The sequence below is a fragment of the Lycorma delicatula genome, chromosome 3 (assembly GCF_047948215.1).
Source record: "Lycorma delicatula isolate Av1 chromosome 3, ASM4794821v1, whole genome shotgun sequence".
In the NCBI taxonomy this organism is placed as follows: domain Eukaryota; kingdom Metazoa; phylum Arthropoda; class Insecta; order Hemiptera; family Fulgoridae; genus Lycorma; species Lycorma delicatula.
Window position 1 is genome coordinate 180,623,539 of NC_134457.1, and position 21,015 is coordinate 180,644,553.

The window sequence follows — 21,015 nt, forward strand, 5'->3', positions numbered from 1 at the left end:
TGGATTGACTTAACTTGCATATGTATTCTTGAGTACATTGTGTACATTTTTACAAGCTAAAAATATGTTTTAAGGATTAATATTTGTCTTTTATTTATGCACCTTTGATAGCTATATAGTTTCATTAATTTTTCTATAGGTCAGCACTTCTGTAAGGTAAACCTTGTTTAAAAGATATATCATTCCTCATGTACTCATTTAAGGCAACAGTTTGATCAACTGTTGCCTTAATAAATTAAGAACAGTTAAATCCTATCCAGAAAACATTTATTTTTTCTAGTAGGTAATGCATGTTTATTATTTTCAGGTGGTAAAGCAATAGCAGATTATAATTCTGTTGTAGAAGGTGATAAAATTATACAGACTGCATTAGAAAATTTTGGAAGAATTGATGTAATTGTGAACAATGCTGGAATACTTCGCGATAAATCATTTGCAAGAATAAGTGACACAGATTGGAGTAAGTATTTTATTATTATTTTAAATTGTTATATTTTTTGAGTATGTTGAGATTATGGCTAAATTTATTAGAAGTAGCATCAAGTGCATGGTACAAGACAAATCAAATATACTATTAAACCATTTATTAAAGAGGGTTTTAACCACATAAGGAATGAATGCCATTATTCACCACATCACCGTCAGCAACACTATAGGAGGGGCTGTGTGACAGATTCTTCTGGAAGTGAGTTATAGAAAATTTTCTTTATTAAGTGAATCTTTGAAAGAGTGTAATCATAATTTAGTCAGCTGAACAATAAAAGTAAGTCTAATGTGATAAAGTAAATTAAAGAAAAAAGTATTGAAATGTTGAAACTATCACTTTGTGAGGTAGTGTGATATATACCTGGTAACGCTCATGAATGAAATGGTAGTTGTCAACATGATTTTTGTCACACTTATTATTAATTTTAATTTTTAAAATATATCAAATATAATTAATGTATTTATTATATTAATGTTTTTATGTTAAGCTTTTTATTCCTTTTTTCAGACCTCATATTTGATGTACATGTCAAAGGCTCATTCAAAACAACACAGTCTGCTTGGCCACATTTTAAAAAACAAAATTATGGAAGAATTATTATGACATCATCAAATTCTGGTTTATATGGAAACTTTGGGCAGGCAAATTACAGGTATTTTTGTTACAGAATAATATTGCATTAACTGTTTGAAATATGCCTGCGTTTTGAAATAATTTGTTTTATTCTCACTGAAATTAATATGTAATGAATTTTTCATACATGTGATGGAAATGTGAAAAATTATTCCAAATACCTAATTTTACCGTAAACATATGAGAGTATTTCGGAAAGTAACCTCTGTTTGCTCACTATGATTGAAGGAATGGGGTAGCACTACCGTTTTTGTACAGACGTGCATGGGAGGCCAATCGGCATCCAGCTGTGGCAGTAGCAAGGTTGTGCGATCACTTGCTGATTTTCTGTGGCTTTTTTAAATTTGCGCTGCAATAGAAAACCCTGTGAAGTATGAAGTGCATGCTGTTATAAGATTTCTCATGGTAAAACAATATTCAGCGGCAGATATTCATTGAGAACTTTGCACTGTGTATGGACGAAAGATTATGAGCAAAGGAATTTTACACGATTGTGTTTGTTCATTCAAAAATAGATGAAGAAATATGCATGACAAAGAAAGGTATGGCCGTCCATCTGTGGTCAGTCATTAACTGGTTCAAAAGATAAATGCTAAAGTGCGTGAAAATCAACGTTTTACCGTCTCAGAGCTTTCCAATGAATTCCTGAAAATTTCCAGGATTGTTTTGTTTGAAATAGTGATGAAAAAGTTAGGCTACTGTAAGTTCTGTAAGTAAGGAACAGGCAGGAGATTTTTTTGCAGCCAGAATTTCTAAGTTAGTGACAAGATACGATAAGTGCTTAAATTTAAATGGTAATTATGTTGAAAAGTAGAGGAAAAATGTAGTTTTAAGATGTATATAATAAAATGTATTTACCTACAACTGTGTTTTATTTGTAACGAAATGGAGGTTGCTTTCCGAACGGCCCTTGTAAATACGTTTTCGAGTTCTGTAATTACTTTTTAAAGGAATGATACAAACTCCATTCAGCAATATTGAACTTTGATATGAGTAGAAAACATGCATTTATTAAGGGTTTATAGAGCTTGATTTCAATAATGCAGTGATCATGTTATGTTATATAGTTGAGGAGTTGTGTTATTTAGCTGTTCTCATTTTATAATATGTATAAGTATGAACATTTCCTGGAAGTTTCCAAAAACACATCAATTGGGTGTTTATTTTAAAAAGGTGCTATGAGTACGTTTTTAAAAATGTATTTATCAAAATGCTTGTTGTGTCAGATAAAACTGTATTTCAATATCAGTAATAGCAGGAGAAGAGGGATTGTCTTATTAGAACAGATACAGCATTTACGGCTGTTGTGAAGATTACAGAAAGCTACTTCACATTTAAAACATTGTGGTTGGTTATAATTAAACAATAAGATAAAAGTAACGGGCCTGAAGAATTTAACTAGCTCATCTTGTTAGTGTATTAAATGATTGGATTAAAATTAACCTGTTAAAATATTATGATTCGTCCCAAAAGATTAATAATTGAGATATAGATTGGTGGAAGCCACACAGTTACTGATATGTTATTCTGATCTACCAGTAAGTATGTAAAGTTACTTTTAATAAATGCTTGAAGTTTTTATATACACTGAAGTATTCTTAAATTATGAGTAAATTGTTAGTTTCTACATGAACAGATAGATACTAATTTGTTTTTTATTTATTTTATTTTATTAATATTATACACTAGATTCTGTTTTTACATGGTTGTTCCATTTCATGTTGAGCCAGTTGGTGCTGCACTCCAGCATCTACTAGCGCTGGCCGGCAAGTTAATCTAATATGACCATTCTACGTTAGAATCTCACCCAGTGCGGTCGCATTTTTCATTTCGTCCGGATGGACAATTAGTGTTAATTATATTCTACGTCAGAATCCCGCGCAGTGCAATCATGTTTTCATTTCAGTCCAGGGGGACTTATAGTTTCTTGATAATATTCAAGTTCAATTATGACTAAAGTGTCATTCTTTCTTAAGTTTAATGTAACTATTGTAATTCAATCAAAATGTCAAGGGTGACAAGAAATTAAATATAATGATTTAAGAAGAACATAGCGTTGCTTCATTTCATCATCTACCATCTCATCAAAATCAGCTAGTCCACACTAGCTGAAAATTCTACCAATGATCTTAACATGATTTTGAAATAACATGGTCCAAAAAGTTAGAGACTAAAATTTTCATTTTCAGGCTCTTGACAACAATTCAAAAATGCGTAACTAATATTTGTCCTTATGGAATTTCCTGCACCCTCTTACACATTCATACATACTATTCAGTGTGTGTGGAGAGGTATGTTGGATGGGGATTAGTTAAAGCAAGGAGAGGAGTGATGCAAGTCTGGAGAGTGCAGTGCAGTCAGTTGTTTGGATTCTGTTCAACATTGAAGATGTTAAGTGTGATCTGTGTGATGGTGTGTTTTATCCATACATATTCTATGATATAAATTAACTATTAAAATGTTGGCCTTATGAGTGTATTGGCAGATTAAAGTACAGGAGTCTTGATATTGTGTTGACATTATCTGTGCAAAAAAAGCTTTATTTTCTGGGATTAAGAGATGTCCATCTGGATTTCTCAAAAGACATGTAATGCATAAACACTCAGTTGAAGCTGCATCTGCACATGAGACAGCTGCTAAAACATTTTTTCCAAAGTTAATTAAAGTAATTGAAGAAAGAGAATACTCACCAGACCAAGTATTTAATGCTGATGAGAGGTCTATCTTGGAAGAAAATGCTGAACAGAATATATTTTGGTGAAAATCGAAAAAACTATCAGCGGTTTAAAAGCTGCTAAAGATTGTATTACTTTTGTAATATGTAGTAACACTTTTGGAGATCACTTAATGAGGTCTTTACTCATTAATAGAGCACATCATTCACATGCAATAAATGTTGTAGACTATGGTATTCTACCAGTACATTGGAGGCTAACAAAAAGCACAGTTGATGGAGAGAATATTTACTGACCGGTTCAATAACATTTTTATTACTGAAGCACAGAAGTAGATGAAGGACAAAGGTCTTCCATTTAAAATTCTTTTATCTGTCGATAATACACTTGGACATTCTGTATTGCAACACCCAAATGTGAAAGTATTATTCCAGCCACATAATACAACAGCCTTGACTGAATCCGTGGGTCGGGCATTATAAAGGGCATTTGTTCCAAGGAAAGTAATGACAATGAAGAAAGAGGTTCAGTGACAGTGAATACAGTCCTGGAAGGCCTGTAACTTTCTAATAAATTTTGAAATCATTTTCTAACAAATGATCAAAATGTAGAACGAGATGTGCAATTTCAACAAGATTTGACCACTTGCATGGCAAGTGGAGTCTTGCAAGGAACTCGCGAAAAAACTATCACAGCAATCAACATTTGAATTTTAGTTTAAAAAAAGTGAACCTGTAAATTTGGTCTGAAATTGTACATCACCTCTGAACTTCTCAAGTGATGAAAGCAATTTCTTAACGATTGTGCATTGGGGGGGGGGGGGGGGGTGTGTGTGCTTATTTCTGATAGTGAGAATGAATGAATTTTATTACAATTTTTAAATTTTTATTATTTTAAATCAAATGTTGATACAGTAAGCAGTAATGAATTTTATTTTTTGATATTCTGGGTTGATTTGTATGTAATGAAGCCTTTCTCCCATTTTGCTGTACTTTTTACATAGTTTTTATACTCAGTGTTCTGTGGAACGCATTCACCATGTAAATTCAAAATCCAGTGTTTAATATTTAACAGTTGACCTTATGCTAACTGAACTGATAACTTGTCATTTACAATTTAACATCGCTGTAGTTACTTTTAAATTACATTATTTAGGAACTTTACATTATTAATTTGAATATTTGGTTTTTATCTAATCTTGTGCCTTCACAGACAGTTTTATATAGAAAATGAAACAGATTGAATAAAATTCAAATTCTCCAAAACAATTTGTATCATTTTATTTATATCAATTTATCCTTTAACTTTTCTGTATCAATCAGATAAAAAAAAAAATTAACTTACAATAAAATTAGTTACTGTAACATCAGCAGTTGGTATTCAAATTAAAATCAAGATCCATTGATCATTTGTCTATTATTAATAAAGTAACTGTTATTTTATTTTTAACAAAGTGTCTGTTAAAGCATTCATGGAACACTAACAATGAGACAAAGTTGTAACACAATGGATAGAAAAAAGCCACTTTTCAGTAGGGTTTTTTCATTTTTTTTTTTTTTTTTTGTATCGACTGCTACGGTCATTAGCCCTTGTCCCAAGCTAAAACTTCCTTACTCTGATCAGAAATGGGAACCAAGTTAAAGACCAGTCTTGTCTAACAGATCATCATGAAAACAGACTTATAGAACTTTTAAAATTAAAATCCCAAAAGGCATCAAGATCCCATAAAATGAGAAGGGTGTATAAAACTCTTGCCACTTAATAACATAAAATCCATTTTTAAAGAAATGTTTTTAAAAATATCAAAATTGTTATAAAGGGCCCCCCACGGTTATTAAAAACACATCCTTAAAATAAAGTCATCAGTAGCTTAGAAAACTTAGTACATTAAATCTAATGCCTAGGTTTTCCCTTTGATCAACCTTTTTTATTTTTTTTCTGTCCTTCTGACAGCTTCCACCTCTGAAAACAGGATGTTTGAGCCATTGGAGATGGAATCTTCATCCATTTCAGATACTACCAATGATGGTTGAGGGGATGCTTTGTGGCTGGTAATGGATGATATCCCAGCTGGAGCAAGGGGTATTGCATCCAAGCCTAGGCTGGGTGCACTCTTCATTGAAATGTTTGGGCCAGCTAAAATTCTTGGCCTCTCTTTTGGAGGATCCATAGCTACTTGGTCAACAGTCTTTTTATCTGTTATCATTATCTCTTCATCTTTCTGACTTCCCTGAATGAGGATTTTCTCTATCTGTACTTAGACATGCGTTACATTAGGTATAGACTGCTTCTGTATTTTAGCTACATCATCCTTCACCTTATGAGTTGGAGGCTTTCCTAGGTTAAAAAGAACTCTTTTGCTTAATAACGTCAGATTTTTTTTTCTGTACCGGTTTTGGGCTGCTTTCTCTTGTGGTTGATTTTGCAATTTCTCATTGATGGCGCCATATTACCTAAGGCATTAACTATATTAGCTACGGCTGCTTGCTCAGAGATTACATTTTTTGATGTGAAAGAAGTTACAGAAGCCATAGAAACCTATGTATAAGACATTGTTACCTTTGAAGATCTACTATTTACAATTTTTCTTGTTTTGAAGTAGCTGGTCTTTTGTATGGTCTTTACTTCCTTAATTGCTACTCATTTCTTATATATTGGATAAGATCTTGCTAGATTATGCCTATGACAATTGAGACAGACAGGAGGACCCCTGCACAAGTCATCCAGATGCAGTGAGTCACCATAAGCACAGATCGATCTGTTGCCTTGTACATTGTGCTGCTATTATATCCAAATCTTTGACTTCCAAAGTACCACAGTGGCATCAGGATGAGTGAATGTACTTCTAGTCTATGAAAATCAGACATTTTTCTGGACACATTAGTTTGTTAAAGGTGAGGACATGTGACATGGAGATTATAACTTTTTTCTCTGTTGCATCATGTGTTCAGTCGAATGATTTTCTCTTCTGCACAGTTAAACAAGTCCTTGCACACTGCTTCCTTTGAGGCATTTAGAGCACCATGTGGTACAACCTCAATATCCATCACTCCAATTTTCTTGGCTTTGAGTAGCCATGACAGTTGTAATTCATTGATGGTTTCATCAAATAGTCCCACAGTGGTCTTTCTTATCTCTTTTACTGGTCCTCCTGCAGCTTCTGTAATGGCTTGAGCTATCATGAAAGGACAATACTAATCTTTGTGAAATATCCTTCAATTTTCTTGATAACCTACACTACTTTGTTCAAAACTTGGTTCAGTTTGTTTTTTTTTATATTGCTGAATTCTATGCTCTTCTTTTGCTTTTTAGACTTTCCTGGATGGTAATTTTTGCGTGGACCCTTTGTCACAGAAAGTGAGGAATTAAGATAAGCCATTCATAAGGTGCGGGTGGAGAAGCAATTGTCATGTCCCAGATCACTAATCCTGCCTGGATTTCCCCAGTCAGCTGCCCTCCACAGATTTAATCTAGTCTGGTGAATTAGGTACTGCCTGATTCATTATACTGATGTCCCAGGGCTCACACATTGCAATAAAGGTTCCTATACCTTTACCCATGGAACACAACCTGCCAAGGGCTGAAGTGACTGGATTACACTATTGCTCTTGCGCAACACAAGACCTTATAAGAGCAAGCTCGGCTGCCAAGCCCCAACCCAGTTTTCACTACTAGGAGGGGAATAAATACTCTGCATTCTGCTCAACATCACAAAAAACACAAGATGCCTTCCTTTCTACTGTAAACTGCAACTGAAAAGCCCAACTGCATTCAGCTCAGACAGCTTGGGATTCCCACTTCCCATACTCGGCAAGGAAGCTTCTGAGTAAGACTATTGATTGACCCCTTGGCTGACAAGTGAAGGTACTGAAGTACCATGTTGTTCCTGCTTAGATGTGTGTGTAGTTGTACTGCACAGATGTGATATTTTATCTAGGGATTCTATCTCAGCATTTTTATTTCATACTTTTCAAATCATTTTATTTTCAAGAAGATACTCCCTGAGACATTTTAATTGTTTTGATGCCATTAGATTGTGAAGGATGCTATTTATTATGTTTTTCAGGACCAAAATTGTTATGAGAGAAGTCAAAAAATTGTACAGGGTAAGAAAATATACTACTGAACAGTAGCTGAAATAAAATTTTAAAGGTGTTGCCTCTTATTATAATGGTTTTTTAAATTGGTACATTTTATTAAGTTAGAAATTGGTTGTTCTATATTGTAGAAATTTGAAATGTCTTACTGTTTTCCTTTGTATTTCTTGGTAGAAGAATTCAGTCTTAGATCTAACAGCTGGCTACCTATTGTATCTATAAATAAATAAGTTACTGAATTTTGTTTATTCTATGTGTGAATTTTTTTAGTCATGTACTTTAAATTAAATTTGAGATTTTTAGTGGTTGCGTAATGAATTCAAGCCTTTTGGTTAACTCTGAAATGGAAATTATTTTTTCATTTAGCTGACTCATACTGTTGATCTCAATAAATAAAATGTTTGACCTGATTGTATTAGTGTAAATTGTATTTTTTCTTCACAAATTTGTACAGTTCTTAAATAACTTTTTTGAATTTTAGCAAGCTAGTATGGGATGGGCGGGAAGCCCCTTTACGCTAGTTATGAGATTATTAGGATAGGTACAGCTTACCTTTTATTGAACTAAAACATTCTGCATGGGTTTCACAATGCTCAAAGCACAGCTGTATTTGCTTCCATGTCCAGTTGTTCATCTGCAACAGCATATCAGAGATGATCATTTCTAATGCTGATCGAACAGTGTCTTGGAGCTGCTTGTTGTTAGCATATCCTCATTTTTGAATCTATTCTTTTATAAAACCCCGGAGTGCATTGTCAGGTGTGGTGTGGTCAGGGCTTCTTGCTAGCCAAGGCAATGGAGCCAGTAATTCTTCTGACCCACATCCATTTCAGCAATTAGGAAAAGTTTCAACGAGGCATCTGCAGACATTCAAAGCAAAATGCACTGGAGCACCATCTTGCTGAAATGTAACTAAGTCAGTGATCTCTTTTTTCATTAATTGTGGAAGCAACACTTGTCATTCTCAGATAACTGTTGATTAACTATGCCATTGAAAAAATAAGGACCAAGGAGATGTTCAGCTCTCTTCCCAGCCCAGATCATAATATGAGGCAGATGGTGTTTGATTTCCTCAAAAAAAGTCAGGATTGCCTTTTGCCCAGAAAAAAACATTTCGGTCATGATAGCTGTCATAAATCGCTTACTTGTCCGAAAACATGATGTTCTTTTTATTGTTTGCTCTTGGAAAGCATTCAAGCAATAACTGACATGCATAACACGTCATTCAAGGACATTGTCACTCAATTCATTAACTGTGGCTGGATGAAAACATTTAACTTTCAAGTCCTTCTGCATGTAGTCTCGCATTTTTGATCTCGGAATGCCTAACTCTACAGAACGTTTGCATGTTGATTTTATTGGTGATCATTGAATCGATGCCTCCACAGCAGCATGGATCTTAGCTCAAGTGCTTGGTCTCCCATTGCATGGCGCATCAAGAACGCTTTCTGTTGCAAAAGCCTTCCTTTTCCCATGTCAGTAACGTTTACTGTGATGGTGTCGTTTTTTCAAAACGCACAAAGAAGTCATTCATAATGTTTTCCAGTATTTTACTAGTATGTGTATGTTCGTGGACCCACGCCCAAGACGAAAAATGCTCTTTGACCGAGAACACACTCATATCCGCTACCATTCCACTCTCAACTAAAATGATCCCACTACAAATGAACATACTGGACGATCCCGATTGGGATCTCACATCTTATCCTACCTACCTTTTCTAACAGCAGTGAGCGATATTGTGGTGAAAATTGGCAGCATGGAGCCTGATTAAGCTGGATGCATTATAGTGTAAAGGGACTTCCTGCCCATCCCGTAGTTTAAATATTACTTAAATTGCAGAATGAAAAGACAAAAAAGTTGCATAAAAATCAAGAAAAATGAAAAAAAAAATTAATTGAAAATAAGAAAAATTAATTTATTGGGTGTGGGCAAATATCATTTTGTGAAAGAATTGTTTTAATTTATCTCATTTTTTTTTAGTGCTGCAAAAATGGCCCTTGTTGGTTTAGCTAATACTCTAGCTGTTGAGGGAGCCAATAATAATATCCATTGTAATGTTATTGTACCAACTGCTGCTTCCCGTCTTACAGAGGATGTTTTACCACCAGGTAATTAATTTCTATTAATCTTTTTTTATCATTTAATAATTTTTCACCAGTGTTATAGTCATTTCTCATATAAGCTTTCATTATGTATGATAATTTTTCACAATTTAGATTTAATGCAACCAATTTAGATTGGTAATGCAATGCAATTTAGATTTAATGCAAGGTTCAGGTGAACAAAAAAATTCAATTGTAAATTAAAGAAACCACTCAATAATGTTAGTTACACTATAACATGGTCATATAATAACTGCTTTGTTTGAGTGGTATGTAATAAAAATGTAGCTTTGGATCACTGGATTGATTGACTGGCTCTGTGTGAGAATAGATAAAATCTACTAGTATTCATATTCTATAATGCTTTTTTTTACAGTGAAAAAAAGCATGTGTTTCATAGATTAGAAGGTGTTTGATTGAATCAAATGTGAGGTAATGATGATTTTTGAAGAAGAAGAATAGAATGAAAAGTCTGAAGGTTAATTAAAGATTTGTACATGAGACAAACAGCAACAATGAAAGAAAGGGTATGATTAACTGGGTGGGTCTAGTATGATGTGTTAGGCAAGGATTGCTAACAGACACTGTTCAACATTTACATTGAAAATATGATAAGGAATGTATTGGAAGAAAAAGAAGATGGAATAAGTGTAATAATAGGGTGAGAAATAAGTTGTGTAAGGTTTACTGATGATTGTACGCATAGATTGTACCCATATTGAAATTAAAAAACTGGTGCATTTTGGTGACTGTTATATCAATCGCAAGGGTTATGTGAGTATTAATGTGCAGGTAACTTGTGGTGTACATGAGAAGGTAATCAGTGCTGATGCTTCATGGCCAGGCAGCATCCATGATAGTCATATTTGGAGACGCAGTAAAACACTGGAGGTAATGACAAGATTTAATGGGGCTGCTTGTCTTTTGGGAGATAGTGGTTTTGTTATTGTTCAATGGCTGCTTACGGCATTTAGAAATCCTGATAGTAATGAAATAAAACTTTCAATAAAGAACTAAGCAAAGAAAGAGCAATTATTGAGAGAGTTTTCGGGCAAATTAAGCAGCGGTTCCCATTGTTGGAAAACCAGGGTCAAGTAAAATTAAAAAAAGTTCCAAAACTTTTTCTTGCTTGTGCCATTTTACACAATATTGGAAAATGATGAATTATGTATATGAAATAGCAGATGAAGGAATTCATGCTGATGATGAATAAATTTTGGAAAATGATGAAGTAGAGGAAGAGTTAGACAGATAAAAAGAAGAGGAGAACAGAAGAGAGCTGAAATAATAGGTTTAATTGAAGTTAATTAATAATTGGAATAAAAATCCTCATTTTTAATCCTTTTGTCCTGTGTATTTGCATTTATCCATTTCATTTGAGTAAAATAAATAACACTGCTCAACAAAAAAAATTTTTTTTTAATGTTTCCTTTACGTCATGAGTCAAACGTTACTAATTTTGAGTTGAGAAAAACTAATATGAAAAAGAAAAATTTTTATTTGCTCTAGTTTCTGTGATATGCAGTAGCTAGAAGTATTTTATTTTAACGGATTAAGATAAAACAATACATCTTAATTACATATGCCAACAACATAGAAAGTCCATTTGACAGTTTTTTAATGACAGTTACATTCAAGAGTTACAAGAGTTCTTAATTGATGGAAGAATATCTGGCAGTTGGTTGGATTTGAAGAGAATCATGTGATGGCTTCATGAGGTCGTTGTCTTTTGGATTTTCTCTTGTAAGTGAGTGGAGCATCCCTACACACTGATCAGCAGTAATCCACAAGCATTGCTTCATCCCAACAGTTCTGATATCTTTATTCCATTTCCTGATGAAGATATCCTGATGGAATCTTTCTCTGTGTTCGTCACTGACAACTCTTCACAACTAGGAGGGAAAAAGTCCAGGTGTGAGTTTGGAAAATTTGTCTCTTAAGTATTTAAAGGCCTGTCTTTCTTTGTCCACACTTTTGACAAAATGTTTCATCAAACACAGCTTTATATGAAGGGATGGAAGAAGAACATCTCTTGCGTTCACAAGAGGCTTGGCAACAACATTTTTCTCGCTTGAGTTAAAATTTCTTGCAGCCCAGTCTGCTTGACTTTAATGTGATTTCCTATCTGTACTGTCCCACATACATAAAAAGCAGCGATATTTAGTGTACCCCAGTTGCATTCCTAAGAGTACAGCAATGACTTTTAGATCATCACAGATTTTTCACTTTTGTTCAGCATATTTGATTGAGCCTAGAAGGGTTGCCACGTTTGCATAAGTCTCCTTCATGTGAACTGCATGACCAACGGGAATAGAAGGAAGACTGTTGCCGTTGTGAAGTAATACAGCTTTCAATGCAATCTCCTGCAAGGGTCAAGCTTGGAGGAGTCTATGAATAGCTTCCAATCAGTTGATCATGATTCAAATTCAACATTTCATCAAGCCATTAACGTCGCAGCAAACAAGATGTTTTTCTTGTTTGCTGCGACGTTAATGGCTTTTCTTCTCAAAAAAAGAAAGCAGATCCCTATGACGATGTTTGTACTGTGAGACCCTGACATCACATTAGAAAAGATTCCATTGCTGTAGTCTTGACCCTAGAAGTTCTGCTCTCTTCTTCGACAAATGAAGCTCTCGAATGAGATCGCTCAATTCTGCTTGACTTCAGTCTTGCGGTTTATTATCTTTTTCATCAAAATCACAGTCATGGGATGTGGAAGGCTTGTTGGGTTCTTCTTCTTCCACTCTGTCTTCATTTTCTACTTCAAGCTCATAATTTTGGGGTGGAATAGGAACTGATAAACTATCTGAATGTGGAATACGTTGAGTAGCAGATGGAAATTAGGGTATGAACTGTTCCTCTTTTCTTCATTGACAATCTTGCCTTTACAGGTGAAGTCAAGCTGAAATAGTAGTTATCTATATGATTTGTAGGCTTACGCCAAACCATAGGCACAACAAAAACTATAGAATGTTTTTTATTTTTCAGCTATTTTTGTAGTATAACTGAACAAGAGTTGCAGCATATATGTGGAGCCCCTGACTTGTCCTGGTCTCCTACCTTCATACCAAAATAATGCTGTTAGGCAGTTTTCACAACAGGTGTCAGATTGTATTTCTGTGATGTAAATGTTATTTCACCTGTAACAAAAATGTAACAAAATTTATACACTGTAACAAAAATTATACACTTTTTGCAGTATGGCATAGTACCAAATCTTGTTGGAACACTCAATTGCCTTGTAGGAGATTTATTTTGAGGTTATGTCACAATACTCTTTCCTTCAGAATGTGATATATCCATCACCTTTCAATATACCATCTACTGGAAGTAATGAACTAGGTCCTTCAAATCATAAACAACCCCAAAACATATTTTATGGAGTTGTTTAACTGATTGTTGAGTATGAGGTAGTAATGTATTTTCATCTAATGCTGTTCTAACTTATGGAGTACTTTACCCCTGAACATAAAAATGTGACTTCGAAAATATAACATTTTTCCAGTCTTCTTTGGCCCATATGTATAAATATAAACAAAGATTCAACTTGATCAAACTTACGAACAGAATTTGAAGGAGATACAATCATAAAAGCTGCAATAGATAGTAGCACCTTTACAGATATTACATAAAATATCTAGTTAAATAGTGCAGTTCTGTGGTATTTGGCTATACGTGTCATTATATTTTTATTTTATTTTTCTTAATTACTTCATATGTCTTTTTATATTTAATTGTAATTTTATATAAATATATATGAACTGATGATGCAGGATCCTGCAAAAGTGCTTTTGTAAAACATTATATGAAAAAATAAAAAAATATGGAAAGAGTTGTCTTATTTCTGTACTTGGGTGGATTGAGTTGAGTTATACATATTTGAATTTATTAGTGCAGAGGTGATATGGGTTTTGAAAGGATTGATTTTAGAAAAATATATATAAACTTAACTTGAAAATAATTGAAATTACAAAAGAAAGTGATAATAATAAAAAATTGGACATTTTGGAATATACCATATTTTTAAATATAAAGGAAAATTTAGCCCAATCAATCTGCAGACAAGAGTTTGATAATGATGCTCTTATCAAGTTGCTATAGATAGTAGCACTTTTCGCAATATCAGTTAAATTTTGTCTTAAACTAGTGTAGTGCTGTACTTAGTGACTAGCCACAAGGATGTTTTAAAAAAATTTAATTATTTGACTACACATATTTTATATATGTAATAACTTTGGTATTTTAATGTGTAATTTTGAAATTTTAATTTTAATCAACTGATGAGGAATTCCTCAAAACCACTAGTGATACATAAGGGAGAATAATAAAAAATGAAAAAAATAAGGTAAGCTCTTATTTGGTTCTGCACTGTGGTGGATTGCTGAATTTTGTTTTTGCTTTTGAATTAATACAGAGAAAAATATGGACAATATAAAAATTTATTTTACTAAATTTATATGTATATACGAGTTCTCTAAATAAAGTAATGAGACTGATTCAGAAAAACTTTTTATTTAAAATCTAGTTATATATGGACTCACCTTCAAAATAGTTCTCTTGGGAAGCCATGCAATGCTTCAAATATTTTTCCACTCTTTGTAGCAGTGTTGGAACTCAGAAACCAAAACATCCTTCAGATGCTTGGTTACATTTTTTTAAATGTTTTCTACTGTTAACAAAATTGTGTCATTTGAGGTGATTTTTTGAAGCCAGGAACAGGAAAAATCGCAGTGATTCAAGTCAGGTGAATAAGGTGGTTGAAAAACTACAAGAATATTTTACTTTGCCAAAAAATCATTAATTGAGCGTGCAGTGTGACAAGGTGCATTGTCATGATGCAGCATCCAGTTGTCTTTGATGGCTGGTCTCACGCAGGAAACTCTTTTCCACAGTCTTTCAAGAATTTCTTGGTAAACATATTGATTTACATTCTGTCCTATAGACAAAAGCTCCTTATGGACAATGCTATTACTATCAAAGAAACAAATTAGCATGGTTTTGGTTTTTGATTGCTCATTTTTGCTTTTTTGGGATGTGGTGAGTTTGAAGTGTGCTATTGCTTGCTCTGCGTTTTGTTTCTGGGTCATACTCGAATATCCAAGATTCATCATCAGTAATAACATTTTTTAGAAAATCAGGATCAGTTTCAATTCGCCCTAGAGGATCGTGGCAAACTTGCACCCTGTTGTTTTTCTGTTCAACAGTGAGATTTTTTGGGACCAATTTTGCACAAACTTTTTTCATGTCTTAATCTGTTTGTCAAAATTTGATGGACTGTGGTTTGGTTCAAATTGAATTGTTCTGTAATTATTCTGACAGTTAATCACCGGTCGTACTGTATCAAGTCTGATTTGCTTAACATTGTCGTTACTTTTTGACGTTAATGGTCTTCCAGAGCGTGGATCATCTGCAACTGATTCCCAGCCATCTGAAAATGCTTTAAATATACATATATACATTTAAAGTACTTGATTAACCTAAGTACAGAATAATAAATGAAGTAGGATGACACTTACCTTATTTTATTATACATGCAAAAACGTTTTCGCAAATTTCTCGCATCCTCGGTTGTAATTATTTTTTCAGATTGTTCATGTCAATTTGAAGTTATATATTATATAATACACATAAGCATTTTCAAAATAATAAAAACGTTTTCATAAAAAACAGTAAAAACTTTGTTAACATTTTTTTTAAATATATAAATTATAAAAATCTATAATTTAAAGTTAAAAATTGAAATTAAAATTAAATACTTTTTAACAATAATTAAAATTAGAAATTACATTTATAAAAATATATTGTCAATTGATAAAAATATTAAAATTAAAAATTGAAATAAACAATAAATAAATAGGGTAAAATAGAATATGCCGGCCTGTGTGGCATGAGTAGTAGCATCTCGGCCTTTCATCTGGAGGTCCTGGGTTCAAATTCCAGTCAGGCATGGCACTTTACACGCTACAAAAATTGTCATTCATCTCTTCCTCTGAAGCAAAAAAAAAGCAATGGTGGTCCCGGAGGTTAAAAATAAAGGTTAGGGAAAATAGAATAAATATACATGTGGTCTGGCTAGCCAATGTTATATTAATGTACAGATTTGAAATAGATTGAATTATACATTAACATTGTCTGAACAAGTGCTGCCATCTGCTGCAGCTTTTAAAAAAAAAAAATATTTAAAATGTTCAGAAAATCTAGTTTTGAAAGATCTAGTAGTTTTTCCTACATAGATAAGGTCACAGTCATTAAATTTTATTTTATAAATTCCACCCAGATTGTAAAAACCACATGAATCAGTATGTTTACTGTTTTTTAAATGTTTTATTATATGATTATTTGTCTGGTATGCAGGCTTAAATTTATTTTTATCATAAACCTTTGTTATATTTTCAACTATGTTATCAGTATATACATATTTTAAACATACATTGTCAATTTTTTGTGTCATTTGTTGGTATTGAACATATATTATTGTGAATTTTTGATATTTGTTTTTTGTATATATTATCAACTAAAAGATTCACTATAACCATTATATGTAACAGTTTTTTTTATAATATCATTTCTTTGTTTAATTCATTTCTATTTTCATTATATTATGTATAATTAATTGCTCTATTAACCATGTTTGTATATGTATTAATTTTGTGTGACCACAGATGATTTGATTGTCTTTGTATTGTGGTTTTATTGGTTGTGGGTTTCCTATATTCTGAAGTTGTACAAATTTTTCACATCAAAAAAGAATTTGGTTTTTGTTTACATTAAATAAGCACTTTTCTGAGTATGTAGTAACATACTGTCTGTAAATAAAATCTGAATATTTCTAAGTTTCCTTTGTTTTATTAAACTATCTTACACAATTTTTTTTGAGGATTATATTCTTTACAGGTTTTCTTTAAAAATTCTGTGTTCTTATTCCCCATTTAACAAAGTTATTATTTGTCAGACATAAAAAACAGAGGTTTTTAACCCTAATTTATTGGTTTTCACCCCAGATTTATCAAAATCTACTGCAGATATAGTTCTGGGATCTATTTTATTTGCTTTTTCTAGTCAAAAAAAAAAAAAAACAATAGAAATCACTAATTCTGCTCTTAATTAATGTCCAAAAAATTTCAGTATGACTTCATTTCACTAGAGTAGCTGAAATCCAAGTGAAATCCTTCACTACGGGTAACTCAGAAATGAAGCATTTTAGGACATATGTTTATATAAACTTTTTACATTATTTTCATGAGTAGTATAGGTTATGAAAGTCCCAGGAGAACTTCGTGGTACACTTGTATACAGAATATTAAATAATAATTAAACCACCTAGTACACAGAACATTGAAATAAGACATATGTAACCTTAATTTTCCATGAAAATACTTTGCATCCTCAGTCATAATTGAAATAATTCCATTATTGCATAATAGTAATCTAAAAATGAAAATACTAAAATAATGAAAATGATCTATTAATTTAAACAAGTGCTGCTCACTGTTTCAGTTTTTATAAGACTGTCTCGCTCAAACAAATTGATTTTTTTTTTTTAAATATGTAGTATTCTTTTAATTATTTAATTTTGTCATCTTTATTAATTTTTGATATTTCTAAATTTGTGTTAATATCAAAAAATAGAATGGTGTTCTGCCATATTAGATAAACCTAATTTATTATTTTTGTAATTTCTGTAATGTTAAAGAAATCTAGTTTTAAAGGATTTATTTGTTTTTCCTGTATAAATACCATCACAATCAGTATTTTTAATTTTACAAATTACACACTGATTGTTGATTTTATCATTATTATTAGTTTTTTTTTTTTTTTAGTATTTTATTAAGTTGTTATTAGGCTTGTATGCTGGTTTAAATATTTTATTGTAAGTTTTATTAATGATTACAATGATATTTTTATTCATTTATTTAAGTATTTAAATACTTTATGTATGTTTTTTCACTCTTTTGTGTCTTACTATATATTGGTTTTAAGGTAGTTATTTTGTTATTGTATTTTGATAGTTGTTTTTTTTTTAATATTATTAATTAGAGCAGTATTATACCCATTTTCAACTACTGTAAGTTTTTTGATGTTTATTTCATTATTTAACTTTTCTTTGTTATTATGCATGTATTTTATTGCTCTATTTGTATAAATGTTAATTTTTTGAGACAAAGGGTGATAAATTTTTATGAATTGTTATGTTATTAGATGTAGGTTTTTTATATACTAATGTTTCAATTCGGTTGTTCTTGTTTATTTTGATATTGACATTTAAATAATATTACATTTTATTGTTATGTATTTCAAATGTGAATTTTAAATTTTCATTATATGAATATAATTTGTTAAATATTATTACTGTTATTTATAACAATATATTACAGTTACTGTTATTACTGGGTTATATATAATGAGAATATCGACATGAAATGTTCATATTAAAACTTTGTGTATGAATGAAGCATGTACTAATTTATTATCAAAATCCTGCGAATATATTTCAGACATAATTGCTGTTAGTGAAAATCCACATATGCAAGGTATTTTTTTATGTACAATATCTGTTATTTGTCAATATATTTTTTTTGACGACATATGTTTCCTATAGTAGTGATGATACATTTAATTAATTTTGGATTTTATTGGTTGCTTTTTAATTTATTTTTTATTATTTTTATGGCATGGTCTATAGGTGTGCTAGGATATATGTTAGTTATGTCAAAACTAATCATTAAAGTATTTTTATTTATAGTATCTTTATTTATATTTAAGCTATTTAATTAGTTACTAATTTGTAACCACTTCTTATATTAAATGTATTAGTTAAATTCATTTGATTCCTAAACATTTCACCCATTATTTTGGACATAATATAATGGCACAGATTTAAAATTGATTGAAGGTTGAATTAGGATGGCTAATTTATGAATTTTTGGTAGTCAAGTTAATTTAGGGACAATCGGTTCAAAAAGATATAATCTAGAAGGGTATTTTAAATTATTATTATTATTATTATACATAATATTAAAAATATTCCATAATATTATTATACAGAAATATTACACCATTCCAATACGGCACAGTATAATTTGTGTATTTTTCCATAATAAATTAAAAATTTATAAAACTTCAACAAATTCAAAATTCAAAAATCATAAAAAAAATTTGTTTTAATGTAATTATAGAATTAAATATAAACTAAATAAGCAGGATACCATGAAAATTGATTCTTGGAAGTAATATGGTAAGTTTAACTTATTTATTTACTGTGTTTTGGTGATTTAAATTTCATTTAATATGTAATCGATAACCAATATATTAATGGATTATTTGAATTTTCAAAAAAAAATGTAAATTTACATTAATGAATGTACATTCCAAAAGAATCTGTATTACAACTGATTAATAATACATCATATATCAAAAGTAACTTCGTAAACTATCAAACAGTTACTTAAGCATAATCTTTTGCAAATTAAAAAAATGAGAGAACTGTTCTGTTTCTTTTGAACCAGAAAGTATGTTCTGTATGTTGTAAACTACAAAATGTTCAAGGGCAGCAAAATAAGTTAAGTAATGACAGTAAAATGAGTATAAATAATACGAATTACTTACCCTACTTCCTCGAGTTTTAACTTAAATCCCAGATTGAGTTATAATTTAAACCAACATGATTTAAATTAAATCATGATTTAGATTTAATTTATATCATGTAAGTTATAAAAAATAAAATTAGCATTTGCACAGTTATCTTTTTAGTGGTCCTTTAGTGTCTAACAATGCATTTCTTTGCAGTTCAACATCTATTAAATGAAATTGGTGAATGATGTCTAATTTTTTTATTTTTTTTGTTTAGATCTTTATGCTGAGTTAAGACCTGAGTTAATTGCTCCAGTTGTTGTGTGGATGTGTCATGAGAATTGTGAGGAAAATGGTATTATAATTGATTCAGCAGCTGGTTGGGCATCTAAATGTATGTATTATTTATTTTATTGATTAAAATAATTTTTATTGTTAGTGCTAATAAAGTATGTACTTTAATTATTACTATGCTTTGTTTCTTTTGTTAAAATCTTTCTTATACCCTGGATACTAAATGGTTATATGTTTTAAAATATTGGTCTGTTCTCTATAGAGATTAATATTAATGTAGAAGTCACTTTATTTTAAAATTATTTTATTGCTATTTGAAATTTGTGATATATTTTGAATCTTGAAAAGCTACATTATCTATGGAATCATTTTTATTATTTTTAAGCTGTTTCAGTTTTTTTCTAAATTGCAATTTGCACTCTTTTTTTAGAGTTCTATTAAAAAATAATACTTATTGCAATCCATTATTTCAGATTTATTAGAAACTACGATTTTGTATAGTTTTTTTTTATTTATTCCAATTATATATATATATATATATATATATATATATATATATATATATATATAAAGTTAACAAAATAAAGTTTATGTGTGTGTTTGTGTGTGCGTATGTAGTCTTTCAGCATATGTAGTCTTTAAAGATTATATAAAAAATTATGTATGTTTATATTATTTCATGGTAGTAGTATAATTTTCATTTGAATTAAATTTGTTAATTGTATTAAATTTATATTGTATAATAAATTACGAACTTGTAACTGTTCTTAAATTTAACCATTAATCCAATATAATTAAAAAATTGCTACACGGTTTCAGCTAATATTAAATTAGTAAAATATTAGCTGCAACTAATAGTCAATGAGTTCTGAAACCAGAAGTCACTGGAGTATTGAAAATAATGTGTTCCAATGCAAACAGTTGGACGTTTTCATATGCTGTTGTCTAGAGGATGAGAAGAATGTATAATTGTAAGATTAGATTCAGATGTTTGTGAAGTTAAGAAATGCCTGATACATTCACTTTATAAAATTTTCCTGCTAATAATATTAATTTTTTTCGTCACTAAGAAAAATTTTTAATAGTTTTTTTGTTTATATGAGGTGATTCATGTAGTGTTACCATTGCTTTTTGAGCTTATTCTACTAACGAAA

General features: G+C 31.0%; 1 protein-coding gene across 8 annotated transcripts in view; it reads left to right on the plus strand.

Moving 5' to 3' along the window:
* The window catches only part of Mfe2 (peroxisomal Multifunctional enzyme type 2), a 101,612-nt gene that overhangs the window by 18,236 nt on the left and 62,361 nt on the right, over nt 1-21,015 (plus strand). For all 8 annotated transcript variants that reach the window (XM_075361133.1, XM_075361136.1, XM_075361137.1 and 5 more), the window contains 4 exons: nt 308-460; nt 995-1,139; nt 9,876-10,003; nt 19,845-19,961. In XM_075361133.1, the coding sequence (XP_075217248.1) occupies nt 308-460; nt 995-1,139; nt 9,876-10,003; nt 19,845-19,961 (543 nt within the window). The remainder of the gene's footprint in view (nt 1-307; nt 461-994; nt 1,140-9,875; nt 10,004-19,844; nt 19,962-21,015) is intronic.